At 45.9% G+C, this 18389-nt stretch overlaps 1 protein-coding gene across 2 annotated transcripts in view; it reads left to right on the forward strand.

The window, feature by feature from the left end:
• The first annotated feature begins 1815 nt into the window (after positions 1-1815).
• Positions 1816-18389, forward strand: part of UHRF1BP1L (UHRF1 binding protein 1 like) — an 85626-nt gene continuing 69052 nt past the window's right edge. For both annotated transcript variants that reach the window (XM_030214209.1, XM_030214210.1), the window contains exon 1: positions 1816-2014. In XM_030214209.1, the coding sequence (XP_030070069.1) occupies positions 1971-2014 (44 nt within the window). In that variant the 5' untranslated portion in view covers positions 1816-1970. The remainder of the gene's footprint in view (positions 2015-18389) is intronic.

Consider the following 18389-nt stretch of genomic DNA (forward strand, 5'->3'; position numbering starts at 1 on the left):
TGTGAGAGAAAGGTTGCTGCTAGACTCTCATCACTCAACTAACCCTTCTACAAACCTGCCAAAACGTTTCCCATGCACATGTGTGAAAAACTGTAGAATCCATCATGACTGCATTACGTTGTATTTTAATGTGGTGTGCAGTAAGGATTTCCACGTGAGGTAATACCCACAATGATCTCCTGCATTGCTCAGCCAGTAAAACCTATGGTAAAATCATGTTAAACCCATGGTAATGTTTATTGGCCCCACAATGCAGACCAGGTCCAGAATTGTTCTTGTTATTGACGTCTGTACATATCTTTGTAGTTATTGTGACTTAGTAAATTATCTCCTTTGTTTTTTCTTTGAACCATGCCAATAAAGTTATCTGAATCTGAATGTATGTGGGGTGGGTGTGGGCAGAGATGGGGAGGGAGAATTACTGTGAAAGGGGTTGTAGGAGGAAAGTGTGGGCAGGGAGGGGAGGGAGATTTTTCTGTGATAGGTTTGTAGAGGACAGTTATGGGTGGGGAGAGGAAAGAGAAGGAGATTATGTTGTGACAGGAATGTAGGGGGCAAATGTAGGAAGGAGAGGGGGAGTTTTATGTAAGTGGGATTGTGGAGGGGTGGTGTGGATGGGGAGAGGGAGATGAGGGTGATTTTGCTGTGACTGGGACTGTGGGGTGGGGAGAGGCAGGAGGAGGGAGATTTGGCTGTTACTGGGATTGTGGGGGTAGGAACAAGGTGGGGAAGGGGGATTTTGCTGGGAATGAGATTATTTATTATGGGAGTGGGCAGAGAGCGATTTTGCTGTGACTGAGATTGTAGAGGGCAGATGTGGTAAGGAAGAGGGTGGGAAGAGGATTTTGCTGTAACTGGGACAGTGGGTGGGGGCAGGAAGAGGGAGGGGTTTTTGCTGTGGCTGAGATTGTAGGCGGTACACCCCCCCCCCCCATGTGTAATCCCCTTATTTCCTCTTACTCTCTTACCTATCTATATGATTCATCTTTGCTTATACCCTATGCTGTCTATTAAAATATTCTATTAGGTATTGTGTTGACATTGTAAGTAGTATACTATGCCTTATTTTGTATTGTTATTTGAATATTTTTACTGCTGTAATTGTCTGTTGTTTATGTTTGACTTATTCTTGCTGTACATACACCGTTTTAAAATAAATAACATTCTGCTATGACTGGGATTGTAGGAGGCGGGGAGTGGGAGGAGATTTTGGTGTGATAGATTGTGGGGGGCGGGGAGTGGGAGGAGACTTTGGTGTGATAGATTGTGGGGGGCGGGGAGCGGGAGGAGATTTTGCTGGGACTGAGATTGTAGGAGGCGGGGAGTGGGAGGAGATTTTGTTTTGACAGATTGTAGGAGGCGGGGAGTGGGAGGAGATTTTGTTTTGACTGAGATTGTAGGAGGCGGGGAGTGGGAGGAGATTTTGTTTTGACAGATTGTAGGAGGCGGGGAGTGGGAGGAGATTTTGTTTTGACTGAGATTGTAGGAGGCGGGGAGTGGGAGGAGATTTTGCTGGGACTGAGATTGTAGGAGGCGGGGAGTGGGAGGAGATTTAGTTTTGACTGAGATTGTAGGAGGCGGGGAGTGGGAGGAGACTTTGGTGTGATAGATTGTGGGGGGCGGGGAGTGGGAGGAGACTTTGGTGTGATAGATTGTGGGGGGGGGGCGGAATCCTTTGCTTCTCAGGAGTTTTACGTAGTTTGTATGATAATTCCTTAGGCTCCGCCCTCTCTCAGCGCGTCCTTTACTGCTTCGTCACCGCTTGCGGCGACAGAACCCCGCCCCTCTTACGTCAGTCTCTCTTCTCCAGTGCAAGCAGAGTCCTCCCCGTCCTCTGGTGCGCGCTCTCGCCGCGTGGCCCGCGTTCTAGCGATGTTGAACCCGCTGCTCAGTGGCCAGTGCGCGCTCCCGTTGCTCTCCCGGTGATGGCGGCGGTGTGAGAGGGAGAAGAGGTCGGTCCTGCGGCAGCAATGGCCGGACTCATCAAGAAGCAGATCCTGAAGCATCTGTCCAGGTCAGAGAGGGAGGGTCAGAAAAGAGACCTGGTGGACGCCCCCCCCCCCCCATTCCCACTCCCCAGTGAGACTCCTCTGCTCTCCTACAAAACAGACATCCCTCCACCCCCTGGAAGAGATTCACCCCACCCACCCAAATACAGACTATAGGAGAGCAGGACAGGAACATACCCCCCCCCCCCCAGACATAAATACAGACTGGAGGAGAGCAGGACAGAAACCTAAACTCCCCCCCCCCCCAAGACATAAATACAGACTATAGGAGAGCAGGACAGAAACCTAAAACTCCCTCCCCCAAGACATAAATACAGACTATAGGAGAGCAGGACAGAAACCTAAAACTGCCTCCCCCAAGACATAAATACAGACTGGAGGAGAGCAGGACAGGAACCTCACCCCCCCATACACCCCTCCCCCAAGACACAAATACAGACTATAGGAGAGCAGGACAGGAACCTAATCCCCCCCATACACCCCCCCCCCCCACTGACACATAAATACAGACTGGAGGAGAGCAGGACAGAAACCTCACCCCCCCATACACCCCTCCCCCAAGACACAAATACAGACTATAGGAGAGCAGGACAGGAACATACCCCCCCCCCCCCCTCAGACACAAATACCGACTGGAGGAGAGCAGGACAGAAACCTAAAACTCCCCCCCCCCCAAGACATAAATACAGACTATAGGAGAGCAGGACAGAAACCTAAAACTCCCTCCCCCAAGACATAAATACAGACTATAGGAGAGCAGGACAGAAACCTAAAACTGCCTCCCCCAAGACATAAATACAGACTGGAGGAGAGCAGGACAGGAACCTCACCCCCCCATACACCCCTCCCCCAAGACACAAATACAGACTATAGGAGAGCAGGACAGGAACATACCCCCCCCCCCCCAGACATAAATACAGACTGGAGGAGAGCAGGACAGAAACCTAAAACTCCCCCCCCCCCCAAGACATAAATACAGACTATAGGAGAGCAGGACAGAAACCTAAAACTCCCTCCCCCAAGACATAAATACAGACTATAGGAGAGCAGGACAGAAACCTAAAACTGCCTCCCCCAAGACATAAATACAGACTGGAGGAGAGCAGGACAGGAACCTCACCCCCCCATACACCCCTCCCCCAAGACACAAATACAGACTATAGGAGAGCAGGACAGGAACCTAATCCCCCCATACACCCCCCCCCCCCACTGACACATAAATACAGACTGGAGGAGAGCAGGACAGGAACCTCACTCCCCCCATACCCCCCCCCCCCCACTGACACATAAATACAGACTGGAGGAGAGCAGGACAGGAACATACCCCCCCCCCCCCCATACACCCCCCCCCCAGACACAAATACAGACTGGAGGAGAGCAAGGACAGAAACCTAAAACTCCCCCCCCCTCCCAAGACATAAATACAGACTGGAGGAGAGCAGGACAGGAACCTACCCCCCCCCCCCATACACCCCTCCCCCCAGACACAAATACAGACTGGAGGAGAGCAAGGACAGAAACCTAAAACCCCCCCCCCCTCCCAAGACATAAATACAGACTGGAGGAGAGCAGGACAGGAATCTCACCCCCCCCCCCATACACCCCTCCACCAAGACACAAATACAGACTATAGGAGAGCAGGACAGGAACCTAATCCCCCCCATACACCCCCCCCCCCCCACTGACACATAAATACAGACTGGAGGAGAGCAGGACAGGAACCTCACTCCCCCCATACCCCCCCCCCCCCCCACTGACACATAAATACAGACTGGAGGAGAGCAGGACAGGAACATACCCCCCCCCCATACACCCCTCCCCCCAGACACAAATACAGACTGGAGGAGAGCAAGGACAGAAACCTAAAACTCCCCCCCCCCTCCCAAGACATAAATACAGACTGGAGGAGAGCAGGACAGGAACCTACCCCCCCCCCCATACACCCCTCCCCCCAGACACAAATACAGACTGGAGGAGAGCAAGGACAGAAACCTAAAACTCCCCCCCCCTCCCAAGACATAAATACAGACTGGAGGAGAGCAGGACAGGAATCTCACCCCCCCCCCCCCCATACACCCCTCCACCAAGACACAAATACAGACTATAGGAGAGCAGGACAGGAACATACCCCCCCCCCTCAGACACAAATACCGACTGGAGGAGAGCATGACAGGAACCTAACCCCCCACCCCAGACACAAATTCAGACTGGAGGAGAGGAGAGCAGGACAGGAACCTAAACCTACTCACCCCCCCCCCCCCCACACACACCCTGAGGGGAGACGCACCAAGGAATAATCAGAAACCCTGGAGTGAATGACCTGGGGACAGTGAAGTGAGAGTTAGACAGGAGGGTCATATAGTGACAAGTGAAGGGGGTGGGGGTGTCATCATAGGAGGCAGCTCTGCGAGTGCTGAGCACCCTAGTTTGAGCAAGCTCTTTCCTTTCCAGGGACACATGATTTGTATTGTGTTTGACACCCCTCAATCGTTTTCAAATGTTGGCATCTATGGAGGGGGGGGGGGGGGATTGGCTACTTTACCGTTGGGGCAGACGTTGCTCTAAGCAGAGTTTCACTAATATGTTCTCCCTGGTCGCCAATAATGATTATTTGGATGAACAGCAAAGCAGGTCAAAGTCTAAAACCACATGGTACGGCAGTGCATATTTGTATGCTGAGCTGGAAATCACCCAGGGGTTCCTATCCTGGGCGTTTTACTGGAGAGAGACAGGGAGGAGCAGTCCAAAATGTTCTCAGGTTTAGTATGTGTTATTGTAATGTGAGAGGGCAGTATAGACTGAACACTGGAAGACACTTAATCCTTTCAAATTGCTACTGATGCCTGACGTGTATGGGAGGAGCGGCAGCAATGACATGGTTTAACGGAATTCGTAATTGGACAAGTAACCTAATGGGATGTACTGGCTATTGTTGAATCAAGACTAAAAAATAAAACAATACCTTTTTTTTTTGTATTGGCCTAAATACTTTCATGACTTGTTTTTGAAGGCCAGAGTCATTTTTTTCAGGTTAGGACAGCCTGAGCAAAACATAAAGGGAACCTTTAAGGGATAGGGAAAATGTAATACAAACATTTAAATACTTGAAATATGTAAATGAACCTTTCCCAGAAACTAGAGGACAGCAACATAAAAAGATTATTTTTAACAGAGAAGGTGATGGATGCCTGGAATGTTTTTGTGTGAGATGGTGGGGATGACATGGCGATGGAGATTAAAAAAGGCAAGGGAGAAACACGGAAGATCCATCAATGACAAGAGGGTAGAATAAAGGTATAGAGAATTTCCACTTAAAACATTAAAAAAAAAAATCTACTGTATTTATCTAGATAAATATCTAGAAAACCATCTAAGCTCGGGGTCCTTTTACTAAGGTGTGCTAATTAAGACGCCCATTATGCAAAGTGCAAAGTGATGCACTTAGGGAGTAGAAATCCACGGGAGACGTATGTGTTAGACGGTGAGAGTCGGATATGTACAGACGGGGAGAGGGATCTTGGGGTGATAGTATCTGAGGATCTGAAGGCGACGAAACAGTGTGACAAGGTGGTGGCCATAGCTAGAAGGTTGCTAGGCTGTATAGAGAGAGGTGTGACCAGCAGAAGAAAGAAAGTGTTGATGCCCCTGTATAAGTCGTTGGTGAGGCCCCACCTGGAGTATTGTGTTCAGTTTTGGAGGCCTTATCTTGCTAAGGATGTAAAAAGAATTGAAGCGGTGCAATGAAAAGCTACAAGAATGGTATGGGATTTGCATTACAACACGTATGAGGAGAGACTTGCGGACCTGAACATGTATACCCTTAAGGAAAGGAGAAACAGGGGTGATATGATACGGACATTCAAATATTTGAAAGGTATTAATCCGCAAACGAACCTTTTCCGGAGATGGAAAGGCGATAGAACTAGAGGACATGAAATGAGATCGAAGGGGGGGGCAGACTCAAGAAAAATGTCAGGAAGTATTTTTTCAAGGAGAGAGTGGTGGATACTTGGAATGCCCTCCCGCTGGAGGTGCTGGAGATGAAAACAGTAACGTAATTAAAAAATGCGTGGGATAAACATAAAGGAATTCTGTTCGGAAGGAATGGATCCTCAGAAGCTTAGCGGAGATTGGGTGGGAGCACCGGTGGTGGGAGGCAGGGCCATTGGTTGGGAGGTGGGGCTAGTGCTGGGCAGACTTATACGGTCTGTGCACTGAAAATGGCAGATACAAATCAAGGTCAGGTATACACACAAAGTAGCACATATGAGTTTATCTTGTTGGGCAGTCTAGATGGACCGTACAGGTCTTTCTCTGCCATCATCTACTATGTTACTATGTTTATATTCCTATGGGCGTCTTATCATTTAGTGCACCTTTGTAAAAGGACCCCGTAAGAACTCATGGAAAGCAATGAGCACAAATGCTTGTAGACTAAGTAAAAAGGTTGAAAATTTGCAAGCCCTGATGTTTAAGGAAGATTGTTGCTATTACAGAGACATAATTCAATGGTTCCCATGAATGGGATGCGACCATACCGGGCTATAATCTGTTTAGGAAGGATAGGAAGGGCCGAAGAGGTGATGGCGTGGCACTATATGTGAAAAATAATATCGGAGCGGCTGAAATGCAGGGAACCTTGGGAAAAGAAGAAGCTACATGGATGGTCCTGGAAAGAGAAGGTAGATAGAATCTGTATCCACATGGGTGGTGTCTACAGACCTCCAACACAAATGGAGAAGCTGGACAAGGGGTACCGTAGGACTCTCTTATTTTCCCTCTTTTATATAATGTATACATGAGCTCAGTTAAATGAATTTATTTGCAATCCAGGCAAGCTATTGTTTTCATATGCTGATGATATTTTTATGTTGATTCCCATTAATTAAGTTACAGATTCTGTTTCCTTTCTTGTTGATGATTGCATTAGGAATATTAGAAATTGGTCTACCTCTGTATGTTGTAAAGGGGGGGTCCGCTTACTCCTCTTGGGTGGAGCCGGCAAGCCTGCGGGGCTCCCTGGGGTTCCTGGATAGAATTCTGCTGATACTGGGACTCAGGGCCAAAGTATTTTATTGTCAAGGCAATTTCATACCAAAAATCATAATTAATTCTTCATAACAAAAAGGTACAGCCCTCTTAAGGGCATAGTCCTAATAAGATAATCTTCAAAAGAAAAAAAGGTTCAGTCCAGGTCCCAAAATCCCTGAGCAAACGCTCAGGTCTTTTATTAGGGCATTAGCTTTCCCTTCCTCCTCCTTCAGAAGGGTTTAGTAAGAGTTCAGCACACTTCCAATATAGCACAACAGTTCAGAACAAATATTCATGGACAGTCTTTGTACATCAAACCCATACCACAAATCACCTGCCTTTTCACAGCACAGAGGGAACCCTGTAAGGAGCAGGGTTTGCAGTTTCTCCCACCTCTCAGCACCATGCCCGGTGTGACCTCCTCCACTGCCTTCAAGTGCTGGGCAGGGCAACCTTTGAATTCTCCCACTCCATGGTAGCTGGTTCCTCTCCCTTAGGCAGCTCTAGTGGCAGGCTACTTCCTTCCTCCACATACTCCATGGAATCTCTCTCTCCATTCGTCTCCCCTCTCTCCTGGTGACTGAGAGCCTCCAGGAAATCTGCTCTCCTCTTCTCACAGCTGGGGGGAATTATATACCGATGGTGAAGCCAGGGAAACTGAGCTTCATTCTTCCCTCGCCCTCTAGTGGGGATGAGAGTAACAGGCTCACCCTGCCTCGAGCCATTTCTCCCCCTGCTGGGACTGGGAATCCATTCCATCTTTTTAGGACTACTCTCCTCACTCATTCTTGCAAGGACTTCTGGGACCCGTAGTTCTGGGCTCAGCTGCTTCACTGGGGAATCTCTGGGACTTGCCTTGTCTCAACGTTTAAAACCGAATGCTGACAAAAGGCCAGAGTTTTGTGGTTTACTCTTAATTTGTTAAATATTCCACAGTCTACTGAAATAAGTGATGGTATTCAGCTGAATATTGAAAGGGTGTCAGAGGATTTGGGGATACTGTTGGATTCCTCTTTGACTATGGAACCTCAGATTAGTAGTTTGGTTAGGAAGGCCTATTTTAAGATGAAGCAGCCTCAACTTTTGCGATCCTATTTCTTGAGGGATCATTTTAGAATTATTGTGCAATGTTCAATTTTAGCTCTACTAGACTACTGTAATTCTCTATATTTAGGTTTAACTGCATAAAATTTAATTGCTAGACTTATTTTTTTGTAACTTGCGTAGTGACCTTGTGACTCATCTGTTAGGGGAGTTGCTTTGGTTACCGGTAAAGGCTAGGATCCATTTTAAGGTGTTATGCCTTTCCTGGATGGTAATTGTCTGGTGGATTTGTCGCATTTCTTTATTATCCTAAGTTCTGCTGCGACCAGAAGGAGTTGTAATAAAATGCTTCTAGTTCTATTAGATCTGTTAGACTCAAAGCTTTATTTTCTGATTCTTTTTTGTTTTTGTTTGTTCCATAAATGAACTATCTCCCTTCAGATATATGTTTGGTGAAATTATTATTATTCTTTTTGTAAGGCTTTGAAAACTTGTTTTGATTTTTTTTGTTGTTGTTGTTAATATGTGATCACTTTTTAGTGTTTGAATAATGTAGTTTTTGTTTCTGATTATTATTTGTTTCTTTTGGAATTTTTTATGTAATCTCCTGATGCTTTGTATCAGTTTCTGTATCTTGCCTTGAATCTCATATTGAGGAGTTGGCGGGTGACAAGTCTGCTGAAGCTCCCATTGGCAGAATTGAAAACAAGCAAAGAGATCGTGGATGCCTGTCACAGGTGACAGAACCCACAAGGGAAGGGTCGACGCTGGATCTAGTGCTCACAAATAGGGGAAGGACCATGGTCAGCTGCCAAGGTTGTATCTGGGATTATCTACTATGTTACTATGATATAATAGAGAGCATAGAGGGGGAAACCTCCACAGAGAAGCAGGTAACACAGTAAATGAGGGCAGATAAAGACCTGCATGGTCCATCCAGTCTGCCTAACGAGGTGGCCAGAGCTGCTCCCACCTTCTGTCTGGCCACAGTCACCCATGCTTAAACGCTAGTTGTCAAGTCTATCATGCCAACCATATAGACAACCAAACATGATGGAGTCTTTGTTATAACCACAGATCATCCCCAAGTATTGCTGATGGTATTCACCTTACCAGTCAAGATGTCTTCCCTCCCCCGTTGAAGTGCACAGCACCCTTACTCGCAGCACGTGACCATAAACTGATCTACAACACTGGAGTTGCCGAAGCTTTACCTGCCTTTTGCTATTTGTGGAACACAGACCATAAAAGTCTGTCTGGCATTGGCCTTAGTTCCCCCATACTGGATTTGGCCAATCTTCTTTCAGTCTTTTGCCGTTTGTGGGACATACTGTCTGGCATCGGCCTCGGTTCTCACTGCTCTTACTCAAGATAACACCTTAACAGCCATGTTGTGTTTCCATTTTCTTTCTATTTAGGCATCCTGCGGGAGGTGGTGGAAATGAAAATGATAACAGAATTCAAACACGCGTGGGACAAACAAAGGAATCCTGTTCAGAAGGAATGGATCCTAAGGAGCTTATGTTCAAACGTTTTTTATTGACATTGTATCAACACCAACATTGTCGTACAAGCTCTGCTTCAGTCTAAATATTCAACAATTGCAACTAGCATACAGCAGTTGTAAATTTTTGCCAACATTATTACCCCATCAAATATACCAATCCTCCCCCCCCCTCTCCCATTCCCTCCCTCCCCCCCCCCTTTTACCCCAGACCTGGTTAACCATTCAGTATCAGCCTGTGAAGTTCACCCTATATTTAAAAGTAAACTTCGGCCTCTATGGCTTAGGCTTTGCAAATAAGGGCCCCAGATAGCCAAAAATGTGACTCTCTTTTTCTGTGAGAACCTAGATTCTCCCGCCTCCCACGATACCAGCTGATGCAACTGATTTCTCCAGTGCCAGTATGCCGGAGGATCTTTGACCGTCCAGTACTGTAAAATACATTTCCTGGCCAATAGGCTCATCTTGCGGAGCATTAATGTTTCAAAGCGATTCCGCCCTCTAAAGGACCCCGGAATGTCTAAAATCAGTTGCTCAACTGTCCCCAAAATCCGCAGCCCTAACCGCTCCTCCCAAAATCCTTGAACTCTAGCCCAGAACCTTTTTAAAATTGGGCAGCTCCAGAACATGTGTAACATTGTGCCAGGATGTCTTCCACATTTAAGACAGTCCGGGCTGCGATTTCCTCCCATATGTGCTAATTGAGCTGTAGTTACGTATCCCCTATGAATGCAACGATAGGCACATTCTCTCAAACGAGCATCTGATACTAACAGGGGTATTCGTGCTATTGATTTAGTGATGTCCCAGGAGGTCACTGCAGCTCCCAATTCCTTTTCCCAAGCACTCCTCAGCTGTCTATAGTCCCTGGGGGGCAGCCATCCTGATATTGTTTTATAAAGAGAGGATATTGTGATTTCTCCCTCACCAAAAGAGTGAAAAAATTCCCGTATCCTTCCCCCCAACCGAGTTCTCAAAGGGTCTGCCGGTAGAGAAGTGATATAATGTCGCACTTGACGTATAGCAAATCTATTCCCCCAAGAGTCGCCTACCTTTCCCAATAACTCCTCGTCGGTAAGAGGCTGCCCATCTTCACCCACCAGGTGTTCCAATTTAGAAATTCCCCATCTAGCCCATTCAACAAAATATCGGCTTGACAATCCTGGCAAAAATGCACTATTCCCACGTATGGTTATCAAATCTGTTGTTGTTGGATCCCCCCCTAGTTGGCGAATAAGCACTCCCCACACCTCTCGGAGTGAGCGCAACAGCACACTTTTACTGAATCCCTCCGGTAGGTCTCGTGTTTTGTGGTGTAAAAGCGAAAAAAGGTGGTGAGGCTCCCAAAGCGCTGCCTCCAGCACCGTAGGAGTATATTGCTTCGTGTCTAAACACCAATCTCCCAGATATCGCAAATGACATGCTTTATTGTATAATTCTAAATTTGGCATGCCCATTCCTCCTCGGCTCCAGCTCCCCACTAACCGTGAGAAGCGAACCCGTGGCTTCTTGCCTCTCCAGCAGAACTTTGATGCTAGTTTATAAAAACTCTTTAGGTCTTTCCGTCGGAGCCAAACTGGGATGGTCTGCATCACATAAAGCCATTTGGGAAACAACACCATTTTAATCATATTTACTCTCCCTAACACTGACAATGGCAAATCCATCCATCCTTGTAGCACCTGCTGGGTCTCCTCTAACAACCAAGTAATATTCAGATCATACAACCGCGAGAGATCCATAGGCATCAAGATTCCGAGATACCTAAAAGAGGTTTGTGCTTTTCTCAGAGGGAACTCGCCTCTCCACCGCCTCCACACATCCTCTGAGGAGGCCAAGGCCTCCGATTTCTCTAAATTCAAACTGAGGCCCGCATAGTCTCCGTATTCGGAGAAGATCTCTAATAGAGCATTCAGAGATTCTTGTGGGTCTGTTAAATGGACCAAGATGTCATCTGCGAAAGCCGCTACCTTAAAGACCTCGCTTCCTATCTTTACCCCTGCCACCGCTTTCTGTTCCTCAATTTCTCTCAACAAGGGATCCAGTGATAGCACAAATAATAGCGGTGACAGAGGACAACCTTGACGTGTTCCCCGGCCTATTTCAAAATCTTGTGTCTCAATCCCATTTACCGATATTCTAGCCTTTGGCGCTGAATACAATGCTTTAATCCCTGATAGAAATCTATCCGTGAAGCCATATTTCTGAAGAACAGCATATAGAAAATTCCATTTTACTTTATCAAAAGCTTTTTCAGCATCGAAGCTTATTAATAAAGAATTTTCCTTCCCCCGACTTCTGGCTTCTAAAGAGGTCAGCACCTTGCAAACATTCTTAGTGATTTTCCGTCCCCTTACAAACCCCACCTGGGAGTCGTGTATAAGCTTCGGCAAAATTCTCGCTAATCTGTTCGCTAAGATCTTAGCCATCAATTTCACTTCATAATTTAACAGCGAAATGGGCCTATATGACTCAACTAGTTCCGGGTCCTTCCCTTTCTTGGGGAGTACTATAATACAGGCTGTATTTAAATCCGGAGGCATCCTTTCCTGTTCTATCAGTATGTTAAACATTGCAGCTAAGGGCTCAGTGATTTCTTCTCCCATGATCTTGTAAAATTCCGCTCGGTAGCCGTCTACTCCCGGCGCCTTAAGCAGCGCACTTTGATTAATCGCCAGAAACACCTCGTCTGGTGTAATAGGAGTATTCAGTTGTTGTGCCTCTTGAGGGGATAGCGTTGGTAATCCCATCTGATCTAGGTAGGAGTCTCCCGTCAGACCATCATCCGGCGGGGCCTCATATAATTTTTTGTAATATTGATAGAAACTCTCACTAATTTCCTTGTCCGTGTGGACTCGCTCTCCTTGCCTCTTCTTCATAGTCAAAATCCTGGTTTTACCCTGTTTGGTTGCAATCAGGCGCGCCATCAAACGACCACACTTATTGGATCCTAAGGAGCTTAGTCGAGATTGGGTGGCAGAGCCGGTGGCGGGAGGCGGGGATAGTGCTGGGCAGACTTATACGGTCTGTGCCAGAGCTGGTGGTGGGAGGAGGGGCTGGTGGTTGGGAGGCGGGGATAGTGCTGGGCAGACTTATACAGTCTGTGCCAGAGCTGGTGGTGGGAGGCGGGGATAGTGCTGGGCAGACTTACACGGTCTGTGCCCTGAAAAGGACAGGTACAAATCAAGGTAAGGTATACACAAAAAGTAGCACATATGAGTTCGTCTTGTTGGGCAGACTGGATGGACCATGCAGGTCCTTTTCTGCCGTCATCTACTATGTTACTATGAGGCATATTTTCAAAGCACTTAGCCTTCCAAAGTTCCATAGAAACCTATGGAACTTTGGAAGGCTAAGTGCTTTGAAAATATGCCTCAATGTCTCTTCCATGCATCTTTTGAATTTGCTCACAGTTTTTGACCCTACCACCTCTCCTGGGAGGGCGTTCCAGGCATCCATTACCCTCTCTGTGTAAAATTATTTCCTGATGTTACTCCCGAGTTTACCTCCTTGCAACCTCCATTCACATCCTCTAGTTCTATCACCCCTACATTTCGGAGGTGTTTATTAATACTTTTCAAGTACTTAATCTTTCTCACATCGCCTCTCTGTTCTGTTCTCTAGCGTATACGTATTCAAGTCCTCCAGTCTATTCTCGTACGTCTTATGGCACAAACCCTGTTCCGTTTTGTTGGCTTCCTCTGAACCACCTCAAATCTTTTTATGTCCTTGAAGAGATACGGCCTCCAAAACCAGATACAATACTCCAAGCGGGGCTTCACTGGTGACTTAGAAGGGCATCAGCAACACATTTCTTTTGCTGGTTACTCCCCTCTGTTTGCAGCGTAGCATTTTTCGGGCAACAGTCTGTCTCTTGATCTGTGCGTGTCAGTCTCTGTCCTCCTAGGGCGTACTGATTTTTTGGATTTGTATGTCTACGTTTTCCTCATCATTCTCCACATAGCAGTTCATAGCATCTTTCAGTCTCACAATTCCATTTCTAAGTGCTGCATGTCCATAGCTATAAAATAGGATTGCGTAGCGTGTGGTGTGTGCTAAGCCTGAGTAAAAAAGTCCCTAAGTTGGTACCTGAGGCAGTGGAGGGTTAAGTGACTTGCCCGAGATCACAAGGAGCAGCAGTGGGATTTGAACCGGCCACCCCTGGTGGTCAGTCTGGTGCTCTAACCTCTAGGCTATTCTTTGCTCCATTTCCATATTTTGATATTTTTGTCATCTTTTGCTTACTGTCCTGACCTAAGAAAGAAGGTTCTGGCCTTTTGAAAGCTAGTAAAAAGATGTATTAAGATAGTCCAATAAAAAAGGTGTCATCTTATTTTTCTGTTTATTACCTTCAAAGTGAACCAATACGACAACCACACGACTTTATCCGGAAACTGAGACTTACAGCAGGTGTTAAAATACTTACTGTACCTGAATGCAATTTCTGAGCTACAAATGAAGCTAAAATCCAAATCCAAAAGTTATTTCATTTACTTGGCTTTTATCCCATCCTTCCATAAATATACTTGCAGTGGGTTACATCCGAGGAAGAGAGCAACAGTCTGTTGGACATCTGAGGTCATCCAAATCAGGGAGAAAAATATTTATATTATTTTTCAAGGACTGCTGTAACAGAGCACTGCATTCATCCTGGTAGCATTTTAGTATTACTGCTTCCTAAATTCAGCATTCTTATAGCTTTATCTAAAGTAGGTAGCATTGTGCAGGACCAGGGAGGGGGGAGGCAGAAGCTTGCTGACTATCTATAGCAGTGCTTTTCAGTCCAGGCCTCGAGGCACACCCAGCCAGTCAGGTTTTCAGAGTATCCGCAGTGAATATGCATGAGAAATTTGTATGAACTGCCTCCTTGTTATGTAGCTCTGTCTCATGCACTGGTCTACAGCACTGAGGGAAACAAGAACATGCTCGGTATATGTGTGTGTGTGTACATATATATTAAACACCTTTTGGGGAGAGGGAGTACAAAAAGAGCAAGTGTACTGTACTGATTAGGTAGATAATACCGCACATGCCAACAGATTTTCAACTTTTTGCATAGGGACCTTCTGCTCCCTGAATTCTAATAAATCTGTAAGACACTAGAGCATTACTACTACTACTACTACTACTACTACTACTACTACTATTACTATTTAGCATTTCTATAGCGCTACAAGGCATACGCAGCGCTGCACAAACATAGAAGAAAGACAGTCCCTGCTCAAAGAGCTTACAATCTAATAGACAAAAAATAAATAAAGTAAGCAAATCAAATCAATTAATGTGAACGGGAAGGAAGAGAGGAGGGTAGGTGGAGGCGAGTGGTTACAAGTGGTTACGAGTCAAAAGCAATGTTAAAGAGGTGGGCTTTCAGTCTAGATTTAAAGGTGGCCAAGGATGGGGCAAGACGTAGGGGCTCAGGAAGTTTATTCCAGGCTTAGGGTGCAGCGAGACAGAAGGCGCGAAGTCTGGAGTTGGCAGTAGTGGAGAAGGGAACAGATAAGAAGGATTTATCCATGGAGCGGAGTGCACGGGAAGGGGTGTAGGGAAGGACGAGTGTGGAGAGATACTGGGGAGCAGCAGAGTGAATACATTTATAGGTTAGTAGAAGAAGTTTGAACAGGATGCGAAAACGGATAGGGAGCCAGTGAAGGGTCTTGAGGAGAGGGGTAGTATGAGTAAAGCGACCCTGGCGGAAGATGAGACGGGCAGCAGAGTTTTGAACTGACTGGAGAGGGGAGAGGTGACTAAGTGGGAGGCCAGCAAGAAGCAGATTGCAGTAGTCTAAACGAGAGGTGACAAGGGTGTGGATGAGGGTTTTGGTAGAGTGCTCGGAAAGAAAGGGGCGGATTTTACGGATGTTGTAAAGAAAGAAACGACAGGTCTTGGCGGTCTGCTGGATATGAGCAGAGAAGGAGAGAGAAGAGTCAAAGATGACCCCAAGGTTTCGAGCTGAGGAGACAGGGAGAATGAGAGCGCCATCAACAGAAATAGAAAACGGGGGGAGCGGGGAGGTGGAAAGACAACGTAAAAATGATCTTCAGTATAAGGGATGTTGACCATGTACAGTAAGCTCTGTCGAGCAGGGACCAGCTCATATGGGCTTAGTGTACAGCATTGTGTATTACTAGTAGTGCTATAGAAATAACTATATTTTGGGAGTCAAGAAGGGTCATAGAACATCACGTTTATTTTAAAATACTGAAAGAATAATGAAAGCAGTGTACAAAAATAGCCTCAATATAATCTACTCTTGCGCAGAAGCCCACGTATACTATTACTCTGCTTTAACGCCGTTTTAACTTACCAACCAGTCTTTGGAACTCAGGAGGTGCTGAAGGAGACAAATTGATTGTTGGGTGTTTGGCTCATTTTCATTGGAAGGCAAAGGCTGTCCTGAGAAAAGAAGGTACCACCTTGATAGCCCGTGCCCTGGAACCTATTAGCCTACAGTTTCCACTGAGAAGGAGCAACTAACAGTGTCCCTAGCATGTAAATCTCGGCGAGGGACACACCAGACCAATTTCTCAGCCAAATAATTAAGACGTGATAACTCAAACTCAACAACTTAAATTTCATGGGGAGTCAATGAAGATGACGCAAAAGAAGGTTCCCTAGTGTGCACAACTCAACACCTAAGTAGATAAATTCTGGATAACCTGGAGCTGGTAGAAATCTTTTTCTGAGAGACTTGCATGCAGTTCATTACAATACTAAAGTTGAATATTAACCGACAGATACATTACCCTTTCAAATAATTCCTGATGTAAGAGTAGCCTCAGGTGCAATTGACCATAAACTTTCCAGTCTACAGCCATCAAATGGGTCTCCAAATTAATCTCTGTTTAGGCCCTGTTTTTTGAGTATTGTTTTCAGTTTTGGATACTTCACCTTCTAAAAGGTCATTAACAGATGACGTAAGTACGGGGTCAGTGGACTTCATCACAAGTGTATGGGGACAGACTTGAAGACCTCAATCTGCATACTTTGGAAGAAAGGCAGGAGGGAAGAGATATGATAGAGACATTTAGATATCTCTGTAGCATAAATGCACTGGAGGCAAGCCTCTTTCAACTGAAAGGAAATTTTACAGTGATAGGGCATAGGATGAAGTTAAAAGGGGATAGACTTCTTTATGGAAAGCGTGATGGATGTGTGGAACAGCCTCCTTTTAGAGGTGACGAACTCACAGTCTTTGTCTCCATGAAAGTGTGGGACAAGCTTATCAGATCTCTTAGGGATAGGAAGAGAGAGTAGACTGGATAGGCCTTTATGGTCTTTTTCTGCCATTATTTTATCTGTTTCTATCACTGCAAGATTTGAGTACTGCCATTGGCCGCTGGTCAGTTACTTGACTATTTACCAAATGTCTTGCAGTTGCAGCAGGATTTCTGCACAGACTGGGTGTGCATGTGTTTCCCTACTTGGACAATTGCCTGGTAAAGAGCATGTCTCAAGGAGAGGCATAAAGATTGTTCTGCATAACCACCTGGGTGCTGGAGTTGCTGGCATTTGCCATAAAGGAAGCCAAGTTCTAACTAAGTCATTCGTTGGAGCTCTGCTAGACTCAGGTGAAAGCCTTTCTATTGCAGCAAAGGGTCACCAATGTAGCGCCCGTAGTGGTAGAAGTCCCGAAGAATCAGCAAGCGTCAGCATGGAACTGTTGAGAATATTGGGCCACATGGCCTCAACAGTGTATGTGATACCCCTGACCCATCTTTTATTGTTCAACTGATATTGACTGGACCATCTTTTCTGGACATGCAGGTCAAAGCGGTTAACAACTGAAAAAAGAAATGGAAAGGAACTAATGATAGAAAAGTAATAACTCGGTCGTACAGGTCAAAGTCAAAAGGTAGACGGGCACAACAAGAGAAGCCAAAGCCACTGGTTCTAGAAAGTGCTAGTTAATTCTGAAACGAACTATTGCTTCAGTTAACCAGTTCCTAAACTCCAAAGGCCTGATGGAAGCAGTGAGTTTTTTGGCCTGACCTAAATTTCTGGTAAGATAATTCAGCATGCAGAAGTTTGGGAATGAAATTCCACGTTGCAGAGAGAGGAAGAAAAGGGACTCAGGTTAATACCAGATGAGCACGTTTTGGTCCTGGAATAACCAGACAGTGATTGTTAAAAGAGCAGAGAAGGCGTGATGGCAAGAGATGGTAAATAAAGCTCTGCAAGATCTCTCACCACCTTAACTGTCAAGACCAATATTTTAAACTTATACTGGCATCTGGTTGAGTTCCAGTTTATCAGCATGGGTGTAAAATGGTTCTGTTTCTGTTCTCTACACAGTAAACCAGCAGCAGTGTTTTCTAATGCTTGGAGTCTTTTTTTTTTTTTTTTTTTAGATTTGGGCAAGAGATACCACTATTACTACTATTTAACATTTCTAAAGCACTACCAGGCTTGTGCAGCGCTGTTCAATTAACAAAGAAGGACAGTCCCTGCTCAAAGGAGCTTACAATCTAAAGGACAAAAAGTGCAGTCAATCAAGATTGAGGCAGTCTAGATTTCCTGGATAGAGGTACAATGGTTAGGTGCCGAAGGCGACATTGAAGAGGTGGGCTTTGAGCAAGGATTTGAAGATGGGTAGGGAGGGGGCTTGGCGTATGGGCTCAGGAAGTTTGTTCCAAGCACAGGGAGAGGCAAGGCAGAAAGGGCGGAGCCTGGAATTGGCGATGGTGGAGAAGGGTACTGAGAGGAGGGATTTGTCCTGTGAGCGGAGGTTACGGGTAGGAACGTAAGGGGAGATGAGGGTAGAGAGGTAATGAGGGGCTGCAGATTGAGTTCATTTGTAG

Source organism: Microcaecilia unicolor, chromosome 9, assembly GCF_901765095.1.
Source record: "Microcaecilia unicolor chromosome 9, aMicUni1.1, whole genome shotgun sequence".
NCBI classification, from domain to species: domain Eukaryota; kingdom Metazoa; phylum Chordata; class Amphibia; order Gymnophiona; family Siphonopidae; genus Microcaecilia; species Microcaecilia unicolor.